The following is a 25751-nucleotide window of genomic DNA, read 5'->3' on the forward strand; positions in this document are numbered from 1 at the left end:
AGCCAAAGCAACATCCAAGAAATGCCTGTGTTACAGGCCCAGTTCATATGACCACTATTGGGCTGCATGTACATGGACTGAATTTGTCCATAGCAGAGAATATGAATGAAATCAGCCATTCACAGTGAGCAGAAAAGACATTAAAAGAAGAAGAAGAAGAAGAAGAAGTAACAGAGATAAGAGTAATGGAGGTAAGAGAGAAGACTGGATGAGACAATATAGTAGCTAGAAATAACAGTTAAAGATCAGAAGAAACAAGTTTAGAAAAGAGTTCTGCCATGAGCCAGCGCAGGACTAAAATAACTGGGCAGGCTTATCCCCTACCCACCCACCCCCTTTAAGGGCTTTGTCTAATTTGCATAGTCCTGCCTTGAGTCACATGGAAAGGATAACCCACTCAGATGCCCTCAAATACAGCCCCAGAAAAATGCTGTCTTTTCTATAAAGCTTATTTATGTGTACCAGCAACTTCTTCTTGTGCAAGATGGCAGATGACAAAGTTTATGTGACCTGTTCAAAGTTTACATGACCCCTCACTAAGAGGGTTTGGCAAGATTCCTCAACCCCAGCAAAGCAACCCACTGGCTTAGGGTGGCCAAAGTAGTGGGCATACATTTGGATGCAACTTCTTGGTGACAGCCACAAGTGGAACCTACCATGCTGTGTAGTGGAGGCATCGTTAGGTGTGTTTGATGAGGAAGCAGTGGAATATATAACTGGACTCTTATCATTGTTCTGACTGGACCTAAAATGCAAGAAAAACATGACATGAAGTTCTGATATAAACAAAAACATGGCATATTCAGCAAACAGAAAGGGATGGATGAGAAAGCAGCTGCCCATGAGGTCAAATTTGAAATGAGAAGAGTGTGAATAGTGCAGAAATAAAGACAGGAGAAAAATGGAAAGCAAGGACACTGGTGACAGAAGACAAACAAAGCAGGAATAGGAGTAGACTGTGAATCTCCACAAGGTAGCAAAAAATGAACAGGTCAGGAACAGCCTAAAATATCAGAATGGCTGCTGTGCATCAGCTCCAGCTCTCACATTCCACTCTACGAACAGCAAGTACTTGAGGAGAGGCTACAAAGAATGTGCAAAATTTGACAAAATTGGCCATTTGACACTGCTGCAGACCAAAACAACGAGTTTCCCCTAGTTCCCATCAATTGTGGAAGTACTGTTTTCTATCACATTTCCATCCAATGTCCTGTAGATGATGATGTTCATACATGGACATGCACATACAGACAGACATACTGCATTCTGTAAGCACAGAACTGTTCCTGAATGCCACTGGAAATCTCTCTCCCATCGTATGAGGACTTAATTCCTTTACCCTTTGTGCATGGTACATTCAAGGCTGCCACTGGAAGTTCTCAGCTCAATGATTGGTGGAAACTCCTAGACCCCTGCATTTTATCTGAGGTGAGGCTTGGTTTGCTATTGAAGCATATTTTATGCTGTGCATTTTGTGTGAGAGCTATGAAAACATTGTTTTTTTGTTTATGTTTATTGACAGACTGCACCCAAAATCAATTTACTTGCAAGTATACTCCACTGGAATTAATTGAACTCCCTTCTGATTAAACATGGTTAGGATTGGGCTGTCAGCCTCCTAATTTCCAAGTTGTGCAGCTGCCAACTAGATTGTCTCAGCCTAGATCAGTGTTTCTCAACAGCCGGTCCGCGGACCGGCAGCGGTCCGCGGAGGCTTGAGTGCCGGTCCGCGACTAGGAAGGCAGGGCTCCAAACTGAATACGCTTGTTTTTCTATCCGCTTTTCTCTCCGCTGTAAAAGTTTTTCTCTCCCCGGAAATTCCGAGGCTCCTGGAACGTCAGTGGCCAATAGGGGTGGAGCAGGGGCGGGGCTTGTGCCGAGGCAGGAAGATAGCCCAGTCAGTGAGTGAGTGAGTGAGTGGAGAAATTGGGTGGTTGCTGGAAGGTGGTTTTTTGAGATCTTTGAAGGTGAGCTGCTTAAACTTACTGGGCTAAAAATAAGTGAGGTGCTGAGGCTGTGAGTGTTTGCTTTGACCAACTGCAGGGGGGGTATATTTAGGAGGGTGGGAGGGTTTACTTACCCCTCCCTGCCGCTTTCTCGCTTGTCGCCCACATGGCCAGATCAAGGCCCAGAATCGGCAGTCTGGGCCCAAATCGGCCCAGACTGCCGCCGCCACCGACCGCCCACCCAGCTGCCCCCACAGAAGCTAAAGAAGCCGCCGCCGCCCCCACACGACCGAAGACGGCGAAATAGGCCCAAACTACTGCCTGCCCCAAACAACTGCCGCGGCTGCAGCCGCCGCCCAGCCGCCCCCACAAAGGCCCAATTTCAGGCCAAAGAAGCTGCCGCCGCCGCCCCCACATGGCCGAAGACGGGCCAAATCGGCCCAAAACTACTTGAAGAAGCTGCCACTGAGATTGCGGTTTTTTTCCCTCTGTGCTGCCAGGGGGATGCTTGGCGCCTGACTGTGCCTGTGCCGCCGCCGTCGACTGCTTCTCCTGCTCTTCAACTATCGGGGACTCACGCGAGGGAGTGGAGAGCAGAGCATTGAGGATAAATAAGCCAGTAGTGCTGTGCATGGCCACAGAGTTGGGATGCTGCACAGAAACACTGACCTGCAAACGGAGGCAGTCCCCGGATCCCATCCCATCCCCCCCCCCCCGGGAAAATGGCCCTGTTCCAAGTTTCTTTGCTCCGCACTCGACAAAAGTTGCTCCCAAAGTGCCACTCCTTAATCTGGCTTTCCCTGGCGCAGACTCCTCACCCTGACTCCGCTCTTTGCGGGCTTTCCTCCCTCGGCCCTGCCCAATCCCTGCCTCTTGTTGCTCCCTCGCCTCTCTGCCCTCAAACCCCACTCCGACCTGCTAGCCTCTCCCTTTCGCCCGCCCTCGCTCGCTCTTACTCCTCCTAGCCGCTTCTTCTGTTCCAGCCCTTTCTCTGTTTTGGCGACGCCTCGCTTCCCTCTTCTTCCGCTACAACTCTGAGTTTCCTGCAACTTTTCTTTTGCAGTCCCACGTTACGTGGGCTTAAATAAGCCAGCAGTGCTGTGCATGGCCACAGAGTTGGGATGCTGCACAGAAGCACTGGCCTGCAAACAGAGGCAGTCCCCGGATCCCATCCCATCCGCCCCCCGCGAAAATGGCCCCGTTCCATCTCCGAGCCGCGCGGTCTGAGGGCTGCGCCGACCTGCTGCGCCTCATAAAGGAGCTTGCTAGATATGAAGAAATGGAGGATCAAGTAGTACTGACTGGGAAAGATCTGCTTGCTTGAGGATGGCTTTGGAGAACACCCTTTCTACCACTGTCTTGTTGCAGAAGTACCAAAAGTTTGTCATCTCTTTGCCATTCACAAATACAGCCCCAATATTGCTTTTGGGAGAAAGTAATGCAAGCATTCAAATAGTGCTTGAATGTGTTCTATTTTAATGATTCTTTTTTTATATGCATGTACTAAGAGTCTCCTTGGAATTTGGGAATGCATACTTTCCAGTAAGCAGACATGGCTCTTATTTATGGCTACATGGAAAGGAAGAATATTGTTGGTTTTCATACCAAGGTTTTATTTTGAATATCTCATTATCAGACTTCTTCCTCTGCTCCTAAAATATTTGAATATAATGTTCACATTAACATTGTGTGCATTTTGATATGTAAATAGTATGTAAATAAAATACAGTTTATTGTTTAACAAATTTTATTTTATGACATTATTTAATTTCTTAATTAATTTCTTGTGTAAATAGTATGTAAATAAAATAGTTTATTGTTTAACAAATTTTATTTTATGACATTATTTTAATTGCAAGTTAATTGCAAGTAGATGCAAGTTTTGGACCGGTATAAAGTCTTAGATATATAAAATAAAATTAAACTTGAAACCCCTCTACTAACTGCTGGTCCGGGAAACTGCACACAAAGAATGTAGCGGTCCTTGACACTCTGCACAAATGATTTAGCGGTCCTTGAGTCCAAAAAGGTTGAGAAACACTGGCCTAGATGCTTCTGTCCTCCAGTACACCCATTTCAGCCTTTATTTTTTAACTGTCACTCTTTGCCCTTTTTGTTTAGAAGTACAAGTACGAAATTATGAACCAATAACAAAAAGAGAAAGTGGCATGGGAGCACAAGACAGGAAATCAGAAAAGATGCAATGTTTAGATCAATTGTACAAAAGAAGCATCATACCGTGGACAGAGAGCAACTGGAATGCCAGGACCTTTGTGCCGAAAGACAGCCAAGAGGCAAGTGGTAGGCACAGCAAAAGAACTATGAGGCAGAAGAAAGACAGAGGAGCAAGAGTGGGGGAAGGGAAATAGGGGGGGAAACAAAATGGACAAGAACACCATGAAGAGAAAACATTTGGATGAAAAAAAGAAGACAGGAGCAGAAGGAAAAGCGAGTGAAGGGGGAGAAGGAGGAGGAGGAGGAGGAGAAGAAGAAGAAAATTCAGTTATTTAATTAATGAGTGTTCCAATAATGATGATATGAAAATAAAATTTGTGCATGCAAACAGATACCAGGCAGAGAAATCTGGGATGTTATTCTTAAAGACTCCTGTCTTCAGCAACTGTAAATCAGCCCAGACCAGCCACATTCTTTATTACTGTATTTCACAGAGTATATAGACTTGTATATTTTGGCAAGATGCCTTTCATATTTTTCTGCATCTTATAAAACAAATAAAACCATGTGTTTTTGTTCTCTTTTGTCACTGAGCTGGCAGCTGAAAACCATGAAACATGAGCTGTGTCAGGTATTGCTCATCACACCCTCCCTGCAGGTAACAGATTTGATTCTCCTGCATCTAGTTGTACCCTCTCTGGTTTGATTGCAAATTTCCTACTGAGGAAGGTCACATTGTTTCCTGAAGTATGGGAATAAAGGAGAAGAGGCTACGTACCCTTCAATATCCACAAAGTCCTCCTCATTGCGGTAGCTTAGCACATAGAGAGTAGACATGGACACCACACTGGAAACAAGAAAAAGGAAATTAAGCATCAAAGAACATAGATCTTCTATGTTTAAGGAAGAAAGGACGTTCTCTTCAAACAATGCAGCATTTGTGCATATGAGCGATCCAGGCCCAGTGTGGCCCTCACTCCGCAAGCCACAAGGACACCTGAAGAACATCTACTGGGAAGCATGAATCACCAGACTGGCTATAAAAAGGAGAAGTGCAACCAGACTGTGCCTACTACAAGAGCACTGTGGAAGCCCAGGAATGGAATCCAGCCCCATTCGACAAGCTATACAGCTCAAGGACATTCAGTGGACTGAGTAATAGACAATTGTGGGATGTTGTGCAAAAACTGCCTAATGTAAAGAATATACAGACCTGCAGTACCCAAGCCAATGCAAGGCAGGAGCTCTCCAGCTCTTGTTAATATTCTGACAAATCTAACTTGCATTTTACAAGAAAATGGCTGACACGATAAGGAAAATCACTCAAAGTAGTCCCACTGGAACTGAAAGGATGTCAGTAATTGTCCTCATCATGTAGGTTTAGAGTCATGTTTCTAAGATACATTTGAAAATGTGATGGCACCCTCCTCCAAAATATAAACAGAAGCCCAAATTCATTATGAGTTTTTGTTTTCTTCAGTTCTTTACTCTCAAGTTAAATTATTCATATTTAAGGATAAGAAGTGCAGGAAAATGATATTTCAATCAGGGCAACCACAGCAACAAGCAAGAGCCTGCCATGCCCTGTTGTGTTCATGAAGATCATATGCTTGTTTTATTACATGCCATTGAAATAAGCATATTTGGCTCCTCCCCCAGCTCTCGGGGTGCTGCCAAGTAGCAAAAGAACATTGCTGTAAAAAAGGCATTCATTTCATCTTGATTTCAGCTCATACACTCTGTCCTTAAAAGAAACATGACTTGTCTGTTCATTTCACTCACAGTCCTGCAACCCCACTCCAGCCACTCAGTCTTTCAGGTCTAGGTGCCACACAGACAGCATTAGATTATTATTATTATTTCGATTTCTATACCACCCTTCCAAAAATAGCTCAGGGCGGTTTACACAGAGAGATAATAAATAAATAAGATGGCTCCCTGTCCCCAAAGGGCTCACATTCTAAAACGAAACATAAGATAGACACCATCAACAGTCACTGGAAGTACTGTGCTGGGGGTGGATAGGGCCAGTTGCTCTCCCCCTGCTAAATAAAGAGAATCACCATGGTAAAAGGTGCCTCTTTAACATAAGTACAGTCCTGCTGGATCAGGCCCAAGGCCCATCTAGTCCAGCATCCTGTTTCACACAGTGGCCCACCAGATGCCTCTGGGGAGCCCACAGGCAAGAGGTAGGTGCATGCTCTCTCTCTGAGGCTGGAGGTGATCTATAGCCACCAGACTAGTAGCCATTGATAGACCTGTCCTCTATGAATTTGACTAAGCCCCTTTTAAAGCCATCCAAGCTGGTGGCCATCATCACGTCCCATGGCAAAGAATTCCATAGATTAAAATATGTACTGTGTGAAAAAGTACTTCCTCCTGTCGGTCCTAAATTTTCTGATCTTCAGTTTTATGGGGTGACCCTTGGTTCTATTGTTATGAGAGAGGGAGAAAATTTTCCCTCTGTCCACTCTCTCCACTCCATGCATAATTTTATACACCTCAGTCATGTCTCCCCTTAGTTGCCTCTTTTTCAAGGCAAAGAGCCCCAGATGCTGTAACCTAGCCTCAGAAGGAAGGTGCTCCAGGCCTCTGACCATCTTGTTTGCCCTCTTCTGCACCTTTTCCACTTCTACAATATCCTTCTTAAGTTAGGGAGACCAAATTCAGCAGCCGAGTGTGAAACAGCCCAAATGTGCAACACTCACCTGAATGCCATGATGATCACTAGGGCAATGATGGTTCCTTGTAGGAAACGCTGGCTGATACAAGCTTGATCTGTGACCACAGAAGGGGACTAGGAGATACAGGGGAAGGGAAGGACATCATCAGTTGTCTATTTGACAAGCTCATCTTTTTATTCCTACTCTATGACAGCAGCCTGTAGTATCCCTTGTTCTCATCCCTATATATAGTTCTCTAAGGCATACCCATGGCTAATCCCATGTGTGGCAGCTCTCATGAGAGTTTGCAAGCAGAAGCGCCATGATGATTGGGCAGTGGAGATTCCATATGCAGATAGGGGGGAGGAGCCTGTGAGAGCACATGCACTATGGTGACTGGGCAATGAGGATTCCATATGCAGATAGGGAGGAGGCGCCTGTGGCACCGTGGTGATTGGACAGTGGGGATTCCATATGCAGATAGGGAGGAGGAGCCTGTGATGGTTAAGGTCAGTTGGAATGCAACTGTTATTAGTTGGAAGATGTTCTTGATTGTAGAAGAGAGGAATACATATATATAAAAAGGATAGTGGGCCAGGGGTCTGCGAAGAGAGGGGTTGTGAGGGAGGAAAGAGCCCTTTCAGGAGAAGGAGGCTGCCGTTGTGTGAATTAGATGAGGAAACAAGATGAACAAGATCTGTTAACTCAGGAAGGGGAGAGAGAGAGAGAGAGAGAGAGAGAGAGAGAGAAAGAGAAAAGAAGGGGGGGAGAAAGACAGGGGAAGAGCGAGTGGAGGAGAGAAAAAGAGAGAAAAAGAAGGGAGGAGAAGAGAGAAAGAAGGAAGTGTGAGGAATGGCCCTAAGCCTGCCAGCGGCCTGAGGGCAATGAGCAGCAAGCTAGGAAGGGCCTGGTCAACCTCTGCTGCTGTGTGGGGCTACCAAGGCCATTGGCGGAGGGAGGCAGGCAGGCAAGGGATGGGCCCGGGCCTCCCCGCAGCCTGAGGGGAATGAGCGGCCATGGCAGTGGCAGCAGCGAGGAAGGGCCTGGTCAACCGCTGCTGCTCCTGTGGGGAGTAGCAAAAATGGAGCTTGGGTGAGGAGGTCTCTGGGGATAGGAGGCTGCAGCTTGGCCAATAGGTGCCAGCAATACTACAGCCAGGACCAAGCGGGGTGAGGGGATGGAAGCAACCAGATGGAGGAGGAGGAGGAGCAGGACTGCGGCTCAGTTGAGAGTGGAGAGATCTCTGAGGTGAGGGGGGCTGTGGCAGGGGGTGAGGGGAGCAATCAAGTACTAGCATGCAGATGCTCTGCACAGGTTAAGCTAATATTAATATATAGATTGAAAAACAGAATTTCAGAGAGTGAGAGAGAGCGCTTTTCCTCATAGCCCTTACTTGAAGATGCCAGGGGATATAACTTGGGACCTTCTGCATGCAAACCATGAGCTATAGCTCCTTCCTTCCCCTTCTCACAGAATCTTTGGTAACTGTGAGCTCACCTCTCCCTTCCTGGGGGTGGGGGGACTAAGTTGCACCAGGAGGCATGTAATAGGCAACTGAGCATCTAGTTTGTTAAAGGATTGTAGGAGTTGAACCACAGGAAGAATATAGAATGAGAACATAGGCCAGGGCTGCTCAACTTCAGCCTTTCTGTAGATGCTGGCCTATAACTCCCATAATCCCTGGCTATGGGCCATTATGACTGGGGATTATGGGAGTTCTAGTTCAAAAACAGCTGGGGGAGCCTAAGTTAGGGATGTGCACGGAACCGGTTCGGACCCTTTATGGGCCTCCGAACTGGTTCAAAAGGCAGTCGGTTCTACCGGTTCGATGGCAGTGGGAGGGTGCTGCTTTAAGAGCGGGGGAGGGTGCACTTACCCCTCTCTCCACTCTTCCCCCGCCGGTGTTCCTTTTTTCCAAAGTTAATCAGAGTGGCAGTATACCTCCTTGCCACCCCATTGCCCGGATACAACCAGAAGTATCCAATGTGCCTGCGCGCACTGGCATGGGTAGGCGCCGGTTGTGCACAACCAGCAGGCATGTGTGCGTGATGGCACAGCGTGCACATGCCCATTCCAGGGCGCGATGGCACGGCGGATACTTCCAGTTAGCGGGGGCAATGGGGCAGCAGGGAGGTGTGCTGCCACTCCAATTAACTTTGGAAAAAATAAGCACCAGCGGGGGAAGAGTAGAGGGAGTGGTAAGTGCACCCTCCCCCTCTCTTAAAGCAGCATGCACCACTACCCCCACCATTGAACCATCCCCGCCTGGTTCTGTGCACATCCCTAGCCTAAGTTGAGCAGGCCTGACACAGGCACTAGAAAGAGGAAGGAGAAGACAAATCACTGGAACAAATGATGCTTGGCTGAAAGAGGAATGCAAGAATCAGCACACACTCTAGGAAGGCTTTCAGATCAAGGAATGCATCATGTATACAAAAGGGATTCTCATCCCACAGATGAGGATCCTTTTCAGCCACAAAGACCACACCATGAGCATATCAACATTTTTGGTATGTGCCAAGAGTACAAAAAATGTGGCACAAAAAATGTGCCATGTTTGGTATGTGCCTCATCCAACCCCCTAACAAGAAATTGCAGCAAATACAACTCTGCTTCTGAAACGCAATCTTATTTGTTTCAGTAGTTTGAAATCCAGAATCAACACTTGCCTCTCCTGGCAGGTACTACCAACAGCTCCGAACACACATGTCCTATGCATACAAGCAATTGCAGCGCAGACCTCTTACCTTGCTGGCCAGTTTGGGTGGCCTCTTTTTGTGTGGCATGCTTCCTGCACGGCTGAACTGGCTCCCTGCTTGACTGAAATAAAAGGAAAATTAGGATGCATCCAGCCCTGCACTATTGCCACCACATTTCATTTCACTTCAATTTTGTCTCTCACTTGACACTGCTTCTCAATTTTGGAGTAGGAAGCTCCATTTTTACATGCCTTTTTCTTTCTTAGCACTGAATTTGCATAATTTTTCCATGAACACATTTTAAACATCATATCTATAGAAACACAGTTCCCATCGTTATCACCGATCCAAGGTGACCTTCAACCGCAGAAATACACAATAAATATATATAAAATATGTGCTCCAATACATCTGTTGAACCTTTCCAAAGAGAAGAGAAGAAGAAAAAAGAAAAGAAAAGAAAAACTCAAAAGCTCTGTTAAAGCAAGGATTAAATCTCCCAACAGGCCCATTTCTCAGAGCTGCATTGTCCAAGTCATGACTTCAGGAACAGGCAGAAGTAAAATTAATTAATTTTTGTATAAGGTCTCTTTTGTACCTGAATGCTCCAGAGCTAACAGTTGATTTCATGCTGTCCAGTCGTTTGAGCTTGGCAAGTTTATGACTCCACCGCTCCAGCTCATCAATTCGGGTCTCCAGGTTGTCTGTCAGTTTGCAAAGTTCCTTCACTGCCCCTACGTTCTCCATGAAAATGCGCTCCTGCCACGGGCAAAACAAAAGTCTACTCTTACATTCTCTTTTGGTGTTCTCAGGTCCTCATGCTTGACCATACCACAAAACAACTTAGGAATTGATCCCAAGACAGTATTACAGGGACATCCAGAAGTACATTCTTGAAGAAGGTGGCTCAATCTCAAATATCTTCCCTCATCCAGTTTTATCCTGCTCCAAGTTAATTACATTCACAAGTTTCAAAAATAAAATTCTAGCAATCTGTATAAACATTTATCATGCATGTTCAGTGCAATGAATTTGTTGTGTGTTACCATTCTCCCACCCATCTCCACCTCCAAAAGATAATAGCACCCACATCCTAGAAACATTGCTCTTTCCCAAATCTAAAAATCTATGGGGCGAACAACATGTGACATTAAATGCATCAATGAGGTCATTCACACAATCAAAAACTGTGGTGTGGAAGATTCCCAATTTTCAGTTGTGTGGAAGCAAGGTAAGAGGAAAACCTGGGTAGCTTTTCCTCCTACCTTGCTTCCACACAATCACTTGGTTTTCCTCTTACCTAACTTGCTTCCAGACAGCACTCACAGCTCCCAAACCTGGGTAGAACACAGTTTTTGATTGTGTGAATGACCTCAAAGAGGCTGTTCTCACGTGCGGCCTAACCAAGGCTAGGGAAGCTCAGCCTGGGTTAGGCTGCATGTGAGAACTGCTGGGATTAGGCCCAATCCTAGTGGGGCAGCGATGCCTAGCCTGGCTTTTTAGCCTGACATTTAGTTGGCATTAAGGATGCCAGGGCGCCATTAAACCCAGCTCCATGATTGTGTCACTGGAGGTACTGTGCTGGGGGTGGATAGAGCCAGTTACTCTCCCCCTGCTAAATAAAGAGAGTCACCACTTTAAAAAGGTGCCTCTTTGCCAAGTTAGCAGGGGTTATGTTTGCTCATGAGTAGCAGCTGTGCAGGGCTGCTGTCTGGATCATGATTGGAGGTAGGGGGTATTTAACTTTTGACTTCCATGCTGTTTTCCCACCAAAACACGCTTCCCCCGCTCCCATGGCTATTTAACTGCAAATGGTACTTCCAGGGTTAAATAACTGATTTGGGGGTCAGATTTTTGGCAGGAAAACAGAACAGAGATAAAAGGTTAAATGTTTCGACAGCGCAGGCATTTAGTAAAGTAGGCTAATTATGAGCTTATTTTAGCCAGAGTTACACTTTATATTTTTATCGTTGTAAGTCATCCTAAATCGAAGTTAGGTCAAGATATTCTGAACTAATCAGACATTGTGAAGAACCAATTACACGCCATTCAACCACTGGAATATAAGATTTTCAAAACTGCAGTTTAGAGCACATTTTAGTTACTTTAGATTTTATTTTATTTTTGTAAAAGAAGCAGTTTTTACCTAGGGTCAAGGTAATGGTGAAGACAGGACAGTTATTAATTCTCTTGCCTGCTCCGCCTCTTCTGCTTTTCTGATGGTTCCCTGGGAAATATAATCTCCTGTATGTCTCTAAGGCTAAAGCAGAGGCCCTTTCTCATTACCCTCAAGTGAATCAACCTGAGCAGCTGATTATTAAACCAGTTATTTTGAACCAGGGCTTTTTGTTTGTTTGTTTTTAGGAGTTGGGCTCCTGTTAATGTTCAAAGTAGTAGATGTTTTACTGTAGGTTCAAATTAAGTTCAGTTCACTGGGGGGGAACCCCGCTCTGAATTGGTTTTTGGTTTCCAGTTCACATTGATGAGCACTAAACTCCTTTAAAAGTAGTTTAAGTACAAGTTAACTACATTTTAGTATGTCGTTGGAACTACTTTTTGTAACTTCTTTGAAGCAATTAAATAGTTTGAACTACTTTTCTTTTTAAAAAATCACTATTTCTCTTCGATTGAAAGAATGGAAGACCACACCCTCTCTTGGTAACTGCAGGCATACCTGTGTTCTTAGTGGCCCATTTGGTATTTATACAGTTTCAGTATGATAACAAATGAATTATTTAAATAATAGAGAGTTTTTTAACGGATGAAAGAAATTATTTTTGTTATTTGTTAAGCCTCAGTAGTTAACTACTCACAGTAGTTTGAACTAATTTTCAAAAAGGAGTTGTAATTACCATTCAGCTACATGAAACGTAGTTCAGGTTTGACAAGTTTGTAGTTTAGCTACTGTCCATCACTGCCCATTTCATCCGACTCCCTCTGCAATGCATTCAAATCACCAATGATTTTCAATATTTACATGAAAACACTGGGAGAAGTCATCAGGAGGTTTGGTACTGGGAATTATCAGTATTCTGATGATACCCAAATCTACTTCTCCTTTTCATCTTCAGGAAATGGCATTCATTCTCTAAATGCCTGCCTACAGGCAGTAATGGGCTGGATGAGGGATAACAAATTGAAGCTGAATCCAAGCAAGACGGAGGTGCCCATTGTGGGGTCTCAGAATCTAAGGGGTGAGTTAGATCTTCCTGTGCTGGATGGGGTTACACTCCCTCAGAAGGAGCAGGTATGCAGCTTGAGAGTACTCCGGGACCCAGGCCTCACCTTGGTATCTCAGGTGGAGGCCACGGCCAGGAGAGCTTTCTACCAGCTTCAGCTGATTCGACAGCTGAGCCAATTTCTTGAAGAGGATGACCTCAAAACAGTGTTGCATCAGCTGGTAACCTCCAGGCTTGACTATTGCAATGCGCTCTATGTGGGGCTGCCTTTGTATGTAGTTCAGAAACTTCAGTTATTTCAAAAAGCGGCAGCCAGATTGGTCTCTGGGGCAACCTGGAGAGACCATATTATGCCTGTCTTGAAACAGTTACACTGTCTGCCGATATGATTCCAGGCAAAATACAAAGTGCTGGTTATTACCTTTAAAGCCTTCTTCTGCATGATCCCCACTGCATGTTAAGGTCATCCGAGGAGGTCCGTCTCCAGTTACCACCAGTTTTTCTGCTGGCGACTCAGAGGCGGGCCTTCTCTGTAGCTGCTCCCGGGCTGTGGAATGCCCTCCCAGCAGAAATCCGTAATTTAAGTTCATTATTGTCTTCCAGGAGAGCCCTTAAAACCTATATGTTTGGCCTGGCCTTCCGGGGTTTTTAAACTGTTGTAAACTGTTTTAAATGGTTGCCCTGGTTTTCCAGGGTTTATAACTGTTTGAATGTTCAATTAGTTTTATTCTGTTTTTATAGTTTTGATGTTAATTGTTAACTGGTTTTAATTGTTTTTATTCTGTTGTAAAATGCCCCGAGCCATTGTTGGAAGAGCAGTATATAAATCAAATAAATAAATAGCCAAATCATATATCCCATATCTCCCTCGACATCAGATCAAGTCTGTACACATGAAAATTGAAACTGCCTCAAATAGCAATGCTAAATAAATATCTACAAGACATTGTGCCAACATTTTGGAAATGAGATTTTCCAGGTTGTGTTTGTTTAGGGTATTCATTTTCCATGTAGAAGGAATGCAGACCTAAAAATCTGCAGTCCTCACCAACTCTTTTCATATATTTTTTCTGTTTGTTTTTTACCTCTTCTTCAGAGGGGTCCACTCACCTTATTCACCACTAGGAAGTTCTCAATGGTTTTCCCACTGGTAAAGACCATGTCCCCAGTGTCCTTCACTGCTTCTGGGAGAATCTCCTTTACCTCCTGAGCAATGACACCTGCACAGAAATGACAACAAAGATCATGGTGGCTCTGGACCACAAAGTATCAGGGGCACCTTAGAAACCTATGAGGTATTTGCTAGGTAGTCCCTAGGAGTGATTCACTATGAGCATTACAAACAAAAGGTGTATGAGCGTTACAAACAAAAATAACAAAGATTGTTATTTTAGAAGTTGACCCCATCAGCAGCTCCTTGAAGGAAAGTGCTTCTTTAACTTTTCAGAGCTTAAAAGTTTGGCAAAAGGGTTGCCAGTAAGGAAATTTACTGGAAAAATAGCATGTTCCACGAGAAGCCATCAGAAACACTTGTTCCAAACCCATAAACCGTTTATATCCCCCTCCAACACAGATGAGTTTGAGCAGTAATTCAGGATGCATTTGGAGGAGCTATTAGGGAGTGTACTGATTAAAATAAGTTTGGTGAGATGCAGGTGTCTTGGAATTTAGCCGACAGGAAAAACAATGAAAGGAGCAACTGAAGGCAGCTCCACACTCAATACAGCAAATATGCACCCTCTGATGTGATGACACAACCCCCTCTTTAGACATTCATGCTCCCAGACACCTGTATGTGAGAGTTAAATTATGAGAGACAAACCTACACACTTAAACACATATGTGCACTGTTGCCATACTGGTTACCTGCAGCAATTCAGTGTACTCGAGGAGGGGTTGTAGCTCAGTGAGAAGATTCCAGATTCAATTCCCTCCAGGCAGGGCTGGTGAAGACCCATGTCTGAACTCTGAACCTCTGAGGGAGCTGCTGCCAGCCAATGTTGATAATACTGAGCTAGATAGACCAAAGGTCTAACTCTGTATAAGGCAGTTTCCTTATACAGAATTTCAGAATTATGTTTAGCATCTGAAATGCGCTGCTCTGAGATTCATGGTCAGGATTAGTTCTCCTCCAATCATGATCCCTCATTATTTAATGACATAGGACTAAGAGAAACCAAAGTATTCCCCAAGTCTTGCAATACCCGGGCCTTGCACTGACCTGGTGATTATAACATTCCCATCAGCTAAGCTGCCTTCTCAAACAGACAAATGGAAATGTCATACAATTTATAATCTGAGAAGCAGCCCTCAGATGCCACGTATGAAAACTTCAGTGGGAGACACTGCATGCATTGGCACACCGGCATGAGGCACCTGCCAGGGCTGCTGAGCTCTAGAAAACAAGCCCCTGCACAACTCTTTAAAACAGCACTTTGGCACATGTGCTGCAGAAACTTCCATTGCTCCATGGTGCAAGAACCATGACTGCCCACGGGTTGGAAGGGTTGCACAATTGCCCTGTAGGAAAATCCTGCCAGGGCTCACTTCCTGGTACGCAGCAGCTCCAGCAGGTCCCTAATGCCACCACTCTGCTACACAGCAGTATGTCTGGGATTAGAACAGAGAAGGATCGGAAAACACTGTTACAAAGCAATGGGATAGCAAAGGCCAAGCTGAGTATCACAATTTTTTTGTTAAGGGGGATGTTGACACTTTTGCTACCATTACAACTCTTGAACAGTAGCAGAGCTGTGAAGATGAAGCCATAAGGTTAGTACAGGGGACTTTACCCGTCTCGGATGTATTCTCAAGGCCCACGGTGGCAGCAAACTCTGGCTTGTAATTATAGTGCACCAGACGCATGCGGGAGATTCTCTTCAGCTGTTCTGTGGTATCCACCTGAAACCATAAAAAAGAGAGAGGTCAATAAGACACAATAGGTGACTCTGGCTGCCCAAACTTCTGCAGTCCTTGAGCTGCAGCCACCATACCCTTGTTGTCAGAGGAATAGGAAAACTCCACAGGAATCGGAAAACTCCCATCACCACCAGCCACAATGGCCAAAGGTTGGGAATGATGCGAGTTGTAGTCCAAACAACAAGAAGTTACCCAAGACTGGCATGAGGCACGAAGCGACATGGCTATTTCAGCTCAATATCAGTAAATTTCTCATCAAAACAGCAGTCGGACCAACTGTTTCGACAGAACAAACTTGAAACGTTTCAAGTGTTTCGGTCCAAGGGGACAATGGGGAACTCAAAACACCCCATTGTTTCCCATGGGTAGTTCCTAGGGACACCAAAGTGGGTTGTGTGGTAGGGCATGATGGGTGCTACCTATCACCCAAACCACAAAAGAAACGGGCAATATTTAACACATTTTTAACTTTTCACCAAAACCCCCATAGGTTTTTGGGGAAACCTCCTAGGTGGGTTTTGAAGAAAAGTTAATAATTTGCTAAAAATTTCCCACTTGCCCATTTCTTTTATTGGTTGGGTGTTAGGTAGCACCCATCATCAATCCACTTTGGTGTCCCTAGAAGCTACCTATGGAGAACAAAGGAATGTTTTGAGTTTCCCCATTGTTCTCTATGGCCAGAATAAGTTGCATGCCCAGAGTGCTCACACAAGTTTTGCAATGCATTTTTCTGAAAAAGAAAAACACTGCAGAAGCACACAGTAAAAGGGAATCTGTCCCTCCCAACACAGAATACACATTTCAAACACAGTCCAAATTTGGCCCAAAAAGGAATAACTGACTCAGGATCCACTGCTAGCCACAGTGCCCATGCTGCAGTAACATCATTGGCACAAGTTACTCTCTCACACAGAGTTATGACTCTTTACTTCCTAGTATTGCAACAGCTGCCACAGCAATACCCTTACTTAGCAGCAAGCATAGCCATAAGCTCAACTAGAGCAACAAAGCCACATTTTGACTGAGTACACCTTGCAATGCAGATTGCAGAGCAGACCAGAGCAGTGAGTGAAGCACAAGTTAGTTTCAAGGCCAAACATTGAGCTCATCACAGTAAGCACCAAGAAATATTAGAGAAGGAGAGAGAGGGAGCAAGAGAGCGCTGCCACTGTCCATTTCTCGCCACAACACTGTCTTACAAACAAGCAAACCAAACCACAACTCAAAGAAGGCAGGCACCCAAGTTCTGCCTTTGTCAATCTGAGATCCAGCAAAACCAGATAGTCATAGCAGCAATAGCAAAGCATATTATACTGAGAAAATAAAACCACAAAATCAAACCTTCCTTCCTCCTCTCCTCCTGATGTATCCTCTTCTTCAAGAGGGCCACACTATAAGGGCCCTCTCTGCCTCCTAGTCCCTTTGAACACATTTTGAAACTCCCTCCTTTTGTGTTCCCCTGCCCTCCTCCCTCCCCCCAGCCAATGAGGTCACAGTTGCCCATGACAACACTTGATTTATACGATAAGCCAATCAAGAAGCAAGGAGATTGCAAGCCAATTGGAAGCCAGTGCCCCAAAAACAATCAGCAAGGGGAAAACAGGCCTCCAAAATGGCTCTCAGAATGTTTAAACATTTTGACTCAAAACGGGATTGTTTTGTTCCGAGCTTGAAACAGCCTTTATTTGAAGGGTGTTCTGTGTCGAGCTCGAAACACTTGAAATGGCTGTTGTGAGTCGAATCGTATCACTGTCAAAATGTTCTGCACATCCCTACTTCATGTCCAGCTTGCAAACGCCTAGGAGGCATCTGGGTGGCCCCTGTTAAGAACAAGATGCTGGACTAGAGGAATCTTTGATCCAATCCAACAGGACTTCTTATGTCTTTAATTGGATTTAATCAGTGCCTTCTTGAAAGTCTCATGCTGATGTTATTGTTCTTTCTTTTGTTTTCCCTTTCCCTTTTCCTTATTGTCTGCCTGTATTAGATTGCAAGTCTGTGGGCATGGTTTATCTTTTAGTGCTGCATTTCTGTAGCATTTCGACAACATTGACTCAAGATCTCATAAAGCAGGGGTAGGCAACCTTGACTCTCCAGCTGTTGCTGAACTAGAACTCCCATCACCCCCAGCCACAATAAATGGTGGCTGGGGGTGAGGGAGTTGTAGTTCAACAACAGCTGGAGAGCCAACTGCCTATCCCAGCATAAAGTTTTTTTAAGCTTTCCTCCTCAGAGTCCCCTGAATTTTGGGATCCTGAATGTTTCAGTTGCAACTGAGAGCAGAAAATCTGCTGTTCCATTGCTAGGCTATGTTAGAGAGACTGGCTTGCCTGCATGGTGTTCTCTGTTTGGCAATCAATGAGTAGTACCTAGATACATGGAAATAGCCTGTTCTCATGAGCATTTCAGCCCAGTGATGCAGACTGAAGGGATGCCTGTGAATATTCAAACCAAAGGCCATACGAATGGAGACCTGCTGTGCCAAGTGCTTACCTCCTGGATCTCATCTTTTACTCTGATGTCTGATGGATGCATAAGAGACCCCATCACTTTCACATTGCCATGAACAACCAAGGCTTCATCGGGGCGGTCCGTGTTGATGCCTACTCGGCCATGGTGAAAGACAGTGTCGGGGAGCTGAGCACGCTGCCAGAGTACGTCACTGTCACTCTCAAACTGACCCGGGTTAGAGGCCTGTAGGAAAGAAAGTCCAAAGGAGACAAGCAAATATCATGGTCAACAAGAGAATCTCAAAGAGAACAAGGAACTGAGGAAATGCAGCTGGTACTTTTAGACCAAGTGCAAGGAAGATTTACCTCCTCTCCCAATACACAGGGGGGGAAATGTCTGTTTGCACATGTTAATTGATTCAAATCATTAAAAAAAAAAGTTGCCTGCTGGCTGACATTGAGGTAGAGCAAGAAAACAGAACACAGACTCACACGGATGCCAGGTAGAACTGATTTAAATCAAGGCGATTTAAATCACCAGGGCGCTTTCCAGGCTAGCTGAGGGAACAGCAGCAAAATGCCTCCGTCCGGGCAAGTCGCATTCGGAACGCAAACAGCAGGGGGAGCAGTCTTGCAGCAACTAACAACCCAGAAAAAAGCAACTTTTCCACGTTGGATATACGATGTCCTTGCTCTATATCGCAGCAATTAAATTTGCAACAAGGCATTGGAAATGTTAACAGCACCCTGCTGTCTGCACAGAGACTGCGGTGTCACGACGCAGGAAGTGTGGAAGCACACTTCCGAGATAACGTCCTGACCCCGTCATAGGGTCTAGTCTGGAAAGTGCCCAGGAGAAAAACTTGATTTAAATCAAGTTTCCCCATTGACACTTCTTCACATATTTCTTAAACAATTGTGCAAATCTGAACACAAAACATGTAAAATTTACAATTCAATAGAGTACTTACAACACCTCAGAGGGTATACTTTCTGAATTTGTTTTAGAGAACTTGATTTTAACTGATTTAGGATATAGTACACAATACCTGGCTTAATTAATTGACAACACACAATCACAAGTTATCCAGAATATCAGGGCAGTTAAAATCTTGTCAACTGAAAACTCTGTTACAGGGGCCTCCACTGTGTGTTCACAGGCCCAACACCTTGACAAGAATGTTGCTTACTACACTGCACAGACAACTGTGGCCGAAGGCAGCCATACTCAGCATCCATCGCTTAGTATAACTATGCAACAAGGTGAGGTGTAAGTTAAACAGTTGCCTTAGGGAGTATTATGGGGATTTCTCCTTTTGCAAAGTTTGCAGTTACCAGTGTAGATAAGAACATACCGTTCTTTGTCCATGTTAGGAGGCAGAGATACCGTCTCCATCAAAACCAATTTTGCAGTTTTGTAGCTGCACCTTTAGTCTAACAGTATGTTGTTTATGACCTGGAGAGTCTGTCTGATACAGCTGGCCAGCTAAGCACAAGAAGCCTTGGTTTTGAGTCAGCCCTTGTTTACAGACCCAATGAGATAACAGGAAGATAATGTTCCAAGCAAATGCTTTCTCTCTCAGTTCCCTCTGAGGCAATGCATCTCAATGACAAAACAAGGAATCGTCAGGGAAGTGACATGAGTGGTCCCCAGGGGGTTAAGAACAGCCCAGTTGGATCCGGCCCAAGGCCTATCTAGTCCAGCATCCTGCGTCACACCAGATGGGCCACTATAAATATCCAATGAGCGAACTGAGACAAAGGCAGTTCAAGGCAGGCAGGAGGGAATGGGAGGAACAAGCAGTCCAATCAACGACTGCTTTCCTAAAAAGCCGTGTTCCTGGACGCAAACCCTTTTTGATTTGGAACTACCCTTTCACCCAGAAGCCCCTGGCTTCTAATCCCAGATGCATGAGGTTAGGGTGGTGAGAAAAGGGGACTTTTGCATAGAATTGTTCTACAAGACAGTACAAGAGGTTCCACTATATGTAGGGAATAAATAAAGAGAGTTTGTATGCATTCTGCTTTCTCAATATTTCATGAAATCTAGGCTGAGGCCACTGTTTAATTAATCTCTCTCTCTCTCTCTCTCTCTCTCTCTCTCTCTCACACACACACACACACACACACCCCCCACTCAGAATTCATGGCAGTGTGGCCAGGAGAGGGAGTCACTGAGATGCCATCAAGAATTTAGAAAGTGGGAATTGCAGTGAGCGAAGCAGAGCAATAGGAAAGAGGGAGATGCCATCCAGATACTTACAGAAGGAGCATTTTGTTCCCTGCACCCATGGTAATATGACCCTGCACATGGCTTATAAGGTATTTTGCTGTTTAATGTTCATATCGGCATAAAGGTATATAGAAAATAAATGGTAATCATGCTGGCATTTGGTGTTCATAAAAGTTAAGCCTCTGTAGGAAAAGTCAGGTTATAAGCAAGGCTGTGTGTAGTCTGGGCACAAAAGCAAAGAACGTTACACTGAAAGCAAAATTCAGTATCTTGAGAATCCAGCTCTCTTTTCTAAATGATTCTAGTCCATAAATCATTCTAGGCCAGAAATAAATTCTAGAAATAAATTCTAGGCCAGTGTGGTGTAGTGGTTAGAGTGCTGGACTAGGACTGGGGAGATCCGAGTTCAAATCCCCATTCAGCCATGGTACTTGCTGGGTGACTCTGGGCCAGTCACTTCTCTCTCAGCCTAACCTACTTCACAGGGTTGTGTGAAAGAGAAACTTAAGTATGTAGTACACCGCTCTGGGCTCCTTGGAGGAAGAGCGGGATATAAAATGTAATAATAATACATTTTAATTGTTGAAATATGTTAATCTTTTTATCGGTTGTATCCATTGTCTTGTAAACTGCCCAGAGAACTTGCATTTTGGGCAGCATTAAAATATATTAAATAAATAAATAAATGCATGAATGAATAAATAAATAAATAACCTGGCTCAAGGCAGTTTACAACAAATAAAAACAACAAATAATTTGCAGAAGCAATGCAGGTAGAAAAGAACTGCCAGAGTATAGCTCTTCAAATGTGTTCTGTTTGAACACATTCAACAACCTTCACAGGGTTGTTGTGAGGAGAAGCAAGCATGTAGTACACCGCTCTGGGCTCCTTGGAGGATGAGCGGGATATAAAATGTAAAATAATAATAACTAGCCGACCCCGCACAGAGCATCTGTGCTCTCTTTGGGGCCAGTGGTTACCTCTCCCCCCTCTTCTGCCCTGGTCTCCGCTTCCGGGCCAAGCTGCATCTCCTCCCCACCGCCACTTCTGCCCCCCCCCTTTCTTTCCCCCCTCCTGGGCCTTGCCTCCGTTTCTGGGCCGGGCCTGCCACCACCTCTGGCCTCCATGGCCGGGACCACCGCTACTGTTGCGACCAATCCTCCTGGATGTGCCTCAGCCAATCAGGCGCATCCACTGCCCAGCCAATCAGCTGGGCACTGGGATGCACATTCCAAGGCACACCCAGGAGAATTAATATAATAGATAATAAAAAATTTCCAAAGCCATAGAGGGGCTCACTAAGAGTTCTGGTTGGCGTTGGTATTCTGCAGAGCTTTTTGTCTCTCTCCATGACTAGCTGAAGCAAAACAGCCAATTCTATGCAAATCTAATGGAAAAGATCCCAATTTCCTTTCTTAGCAGAGGGTAACATATTCTAAGTTTAATGAATCAAACAGAATTGGTATTCAGTATTTTTAAAGTCTCTTCTTAAAAGATGATTAAAGAGGAGAACAATAGTTAAAGGAAGTATCAGGAAGATTCTTCCCGAGCCTTAGACTAACTGCCCCAAGAATGGCTTTTATGTCACCATAAGGACAACTTGTTGTGTAGTCCTTAAGGCACACCCAGATAAGTCCTAGTTTCAATGGCTGGTATTGCAAAGAAGTGGTGGTGCAGCGAGAGAGCAGCCTAACAACACTTTCCAACTAACTACAATGGTGCAGTAGGGAAGCAACCATTTTTGACACTCTCTTCTTCCCCAGGAAGCCCTCTGTGCCACCTGAAAATATGTCCCTGGTGGTTGAGCATCCCTCAGGGACATATTTCTGGGTGGCATCAAGGGTTTTTTGTGAAAGGCAAAGGTATTAAAAGCTGCTGCCTCCCTGCTACACCAGTGCAGTTTGTTTAGAAGTGCTATTAGGCTGTTCTCTTGCTGCACTGACACTTTCTTGTCTGAATAATAATAATAATAATAATAATAACTTTATTTGTTAGCCGCCCCATAACAAATTGTCCTCTGGGCAGCTTACAACACAACATTAAAACATGAGATAAAAACACATATTAAATCATAATAGATTTTTAAAAGGGAGGAAAATAAAATTAATATTGGCTACTGATCTGCTGCACTGCACAATGCTCCCTTTAACAGCCCACAGGTGATGACACAGGACCAGCATGAGGTGTGCATTCTGCATGGCTGATTTGAGTCTCCTGATCATAGAAACGGGCCCAATCATGCTTATAGCACTAATCTCTGCATTCAAACACTGCTGTAAGCATGAGAGTGGGGCTGGAAAGGTGAGCGACAGGCTAGGGCAGGACTTCTGACCCGCTTGAAGTCCTGGAAGTGTGTTCACAGTGGCATTCTACTGAATACCTGAACAGGGCTTATGATAGAAAGCCAATGGATTAGGAAGTCCCTTGTTTAGATCAGACTTCTGCCGTGAACTCATTTGGTGGGCTTAGATAAGTCCAGTCCCCAGTTGGGGATTATAATATTGACCTGCTGATACAGGGTGGTTGTTAGGATTACAAGAAGATAATGTCCAGTGTATGTGCGCAATGTCCGTGCAGTGCATAGAACACCCTCCAAGGCATTATATACAAACTCTACCAACACCACCAATCTCTCATCCTTCAGATTCCTACTTAAAATAAACATTTTTCATGAAACCTTTGGTGTAACCCTTTGGTCTTCATCATCAGATGAAAAGAAGTCTGTATGTAGGCAACAGCATTTGCTTGCCACATTCTTCCTCTGTCACCCTGGCTCCTCCTCTTCCTATGTTGTTTTCCCCATTGTCAACATTTAGACTGTAAGCTCCTCAGGCCATACCTTTTTAGCTTATGAACCTCTGTATATTGATGGTCCTGCATAAATACTTCCCTCACGAGTATAAATAAAAATAAAGCTTCAAGTGTCTTGGGGCGGTGGGCGGGGGGGGGGGGGGCAACAACATGCCTCTGACACTGCAGGCACATTCCACAACTGCTCTGGAATTCACACCACCTTCATGGAAGATGATGGAAGTCAGCTGTGCATCTGATGTGCAACCAAGCCACCTGTTGTGCTAGTGCAGACACATCTTTAACCTCGCTGTTAACCCCGTGGCCAGACCTAAGCCCTGGACACCATTCCCAATGGCTCTGCACCAGAGCCCCCCACCTCCACCCCGGAGGCTGCATAGTTCAGCATGCTACTTACTTGTCTGCAGACTCCGGGGTCCCCGTCCGCCCTCTGTTTGTGTTTTACCCCCGAACCGGCCCTTTGCTAGAGGAAATGGACACAGCACTTAAAAAGGCAGCAGGGCGGAGACAGCCAACCACAAAGTCACAATCTAGTGTCCTTATTTATTAAGAATCACTGGCAATGCAAGAGCCAAAAAAATGGCCTCTTCACATGCCCTTCCCCAAAGGTGATGCTCTGGAAAGTCCAAGAAGCAAATCCATTTGGATGTTTGCTAAGCAGTCCAATTAACTGGACCCATTTGGGATGTCAGTCTCAGAACCAATGTGTTAGGGCCCAAGTGATAACTTAGGGAGGGGCAACAGGGAATAACCTCACTCTCTTATATTTGCACCTAGTAATCTTGTAAATCCCCCATATCAGCTCCCAACTTTCCCTTCCCAAGCAACTTCAAGTGTGTCTGCACAAATGCAATCTGTGGGTTGGTTTAACATCAGCAGCGTGCTGATGAGCATCTGACCTGTGCAACTTGCCCCATGGCTTGTGTCAGTGGAACATAGTTACATGCTGATCTGCGTCTAAACAAAGGCATTCTGGACTTTAGAATAGTGTCATCATTGAGATGGCTGCAGGGCTGACACCTGCACACGGTCACCACCAGGCCGCATCATTCCTGCTTGCAGCCCTGCCTTCCTCTCTTTGTAGCAGAGGACACTGGAGCTGCCTTATGTTCCACAGCCTTCTCCAAGAATAAGCTTTAATCTCTGCCCATGTCTCTTTGTTAGGAACCTGTAAGCTCTGAAGCATGCGAATGTTCTTGCTTGCTGTTTGCAAAAAGCCGTCTTTGTGTAGAGGGGAGGGGGGGAAAGAGTGAGGGTGCAGAAAGCCAGGCAAGCATAATGGACTTTGGGAGTGAGGAGGAAGGAAATTGGGTGTGAAAAGGACAGGAAGAAGCGCTGAGAAATCAGAGGCAGTTTGCTGCCACTTTTAGGGTGTTTGGAACATCGAGAAAGTCAAGTCAAGAGCTGGGGGCACTCAAGGTTAGGGGAAAGGTGTTCTGTAAGCAAAAGGGGGGACTTACTCGAACAATGATGCGCTCAGAGATGTGGGCAGCCAGGGTGTAGTTCTGGTTCTGGGAGTGGGCTTGCAGGGCCACAACCAACATGAAGTACCTGGAAACAAGACACAGGAGGGTGAAGACCAGGTGCATGCAAGCTTTCCGCTATGCAGCGCACTGCAGCCTGACACAGAATATCCATTTTAAAAAATAGGCACATTTTCTACTGAATAAGAAATGCATTTTTCAACATCACATATTGTACAAAGGGAAACATCTGGTGGCGGGCAAGAGAGGTGGAATTTCAGTCCCTTGGGCAACCCTGCTGAGCACCAAATTTCACATTTGAAAAAAAACCTTTGTGGAGTGGCGAGTCATCAACTCAACATATTTTAATGGTTCTAAACATTAACCCGTTACAAAATCAATTTGGGGTGGCAAGGGCACTAACCATACAGCATAACTGAAAAGCACAAGTGAAGTGGGTATCTCAAATTAACACCTTCCACGTGAGCTTTGAAAATCTCAAAAGGAGGTTTAAGGAGAATTGTTTAAATTGGAGTATCCTGCAGAGCAAATTTCTTGCTGAGTAAGCCTTCAGAATATATGGCCAGGAGCCTCTGCAGCTGGAGGTCCAGCACATCCCACCTGACAGCAGACCTAGGACTGAGAATCCCTTCAGCCCAGCAGAAGTGGTAGACTAAGCAGTACATGTGAACCTCGTTATACAGGGTCCTGCCACTCACAGTTTCACATATCCATGGTTGGGCAACAGAGACCCGACCACAGTATATGCGCTTTAAAAGACAGTAGGAATTCACATATCTGTGGGGTTTGTTAACCCCCACCCCACAAATTTTTGTGGAAAAGTGGCAGAATTGGGAGTTTGGGGGGGAATTGCTGGACTATTGGACACTTGGAGAGCATAACGCGGCACTTTATTTCACTTTTTTCTGGTTTTGTTACTTTTTGCCCTTTTTTGTTCTCCAGGAACCTAACCCCTCAATTACCATTGACGTAAGGTCTCGTTATCCACCGTTTCATTATCCATGGATATTGGCAGGAACGGAACCCCCATTAATAATAAGGTCTACCTGTAGCTTTAGTCATTCTCTTCTATCCTTGAGCGTCTCAAACTATTTGGCAACTTAAACACTTGAAAGCAGGACATTCCTCAGTACAGTACTGTCACTTTATAAAAACCACACCAACATGTTGAGGAATTCAAGAGGATTAATT

At 44.9% G+C, this 25751-nt stretch overlaps 1 protein-coding gene and 1 long non-coding RNA gene across 8 annotated transcripts in view; one reads left to right on the forward strand and one right to left on the reverse strand.

The window, feature by feature from the left end:
* The window catches only part of MYRF (myelin regulatory factor), a 167581-nt gene that overhangs the window by 22772 nt on the left and 119058 nt on the right, over window positions 1–25751 (reverse strand). For 4 of the 7 annotated variants that reach the window (XM_053283501.1, XM_053283497.1, XM_053283496.1 and 1 more), the window contains exons 11-21: window positions 24537–24627; window positions 23474–23539; window positions 18075–18275; window positions 15455–15563; window positions 13773–13882; window positions 10082–10242; window positions 9532–9604; window positions 6830–6918; window positions 4900–4968; window positions 4185–4265; window positions 657–745 (exon numbers count right to left, since the gene is read on the reverse strand). In XM_053283501.1, the coding sequence (XP_053139476.1) occupies window positions 657–745; window positions 4185–4265; window positions 4900–4968; window positions 6830–6918; window positions 9532–9604; window positions 10082–10242; window positions 13773–13882; window positions 15455–15563; window positions 18075–18275; window positions 23474–23539; window positions 24537–24627 (1139 nt within the window). The remainder of the gene's footprint in view (window positions 1–656; window positions 746–4184; window positions 4266–4899; window positions 4969–6829; window positions 6919–9531; window positions 9605–10081; window positions 10243–13772; window positions 13883–15454; window positions 15564–18074; window positions 18276–23473; window positions 23540–24536; window positions 24628–25751) is intronic. The other 3 variants (XM_053283502.1, XM_053283500.1, XM_053283499.1) reach the window with 2 other exon arrangements.
* LOC128339471 (uncharacterized) lies at window positions 1911–3774 on the forward strand. Its single transcript, XR_008313051.1, has 2 exons — window positions 1911–1967; window positions 3010–3774. It is a non-coding gene; the product is annotated as an uncharacterized LOC128339471 (long non-coding RNA).

The sequence above is a fragment of the Hemicordylus capensis genome, chromosome 1 (assembly GCF_027244095.1).
Source record: "Hemicordylus capensis ecotype Gifberg chromosome 1, rHemCap1.1.pri, whole genome shotgun sequence".
NCBI classification, from domain to species: Eukaryota; Metazoa; Chordata; class Lepidosauria; order Squamata; family Cordylidae; genus Hemicordylus; species Hemicordylus capensis.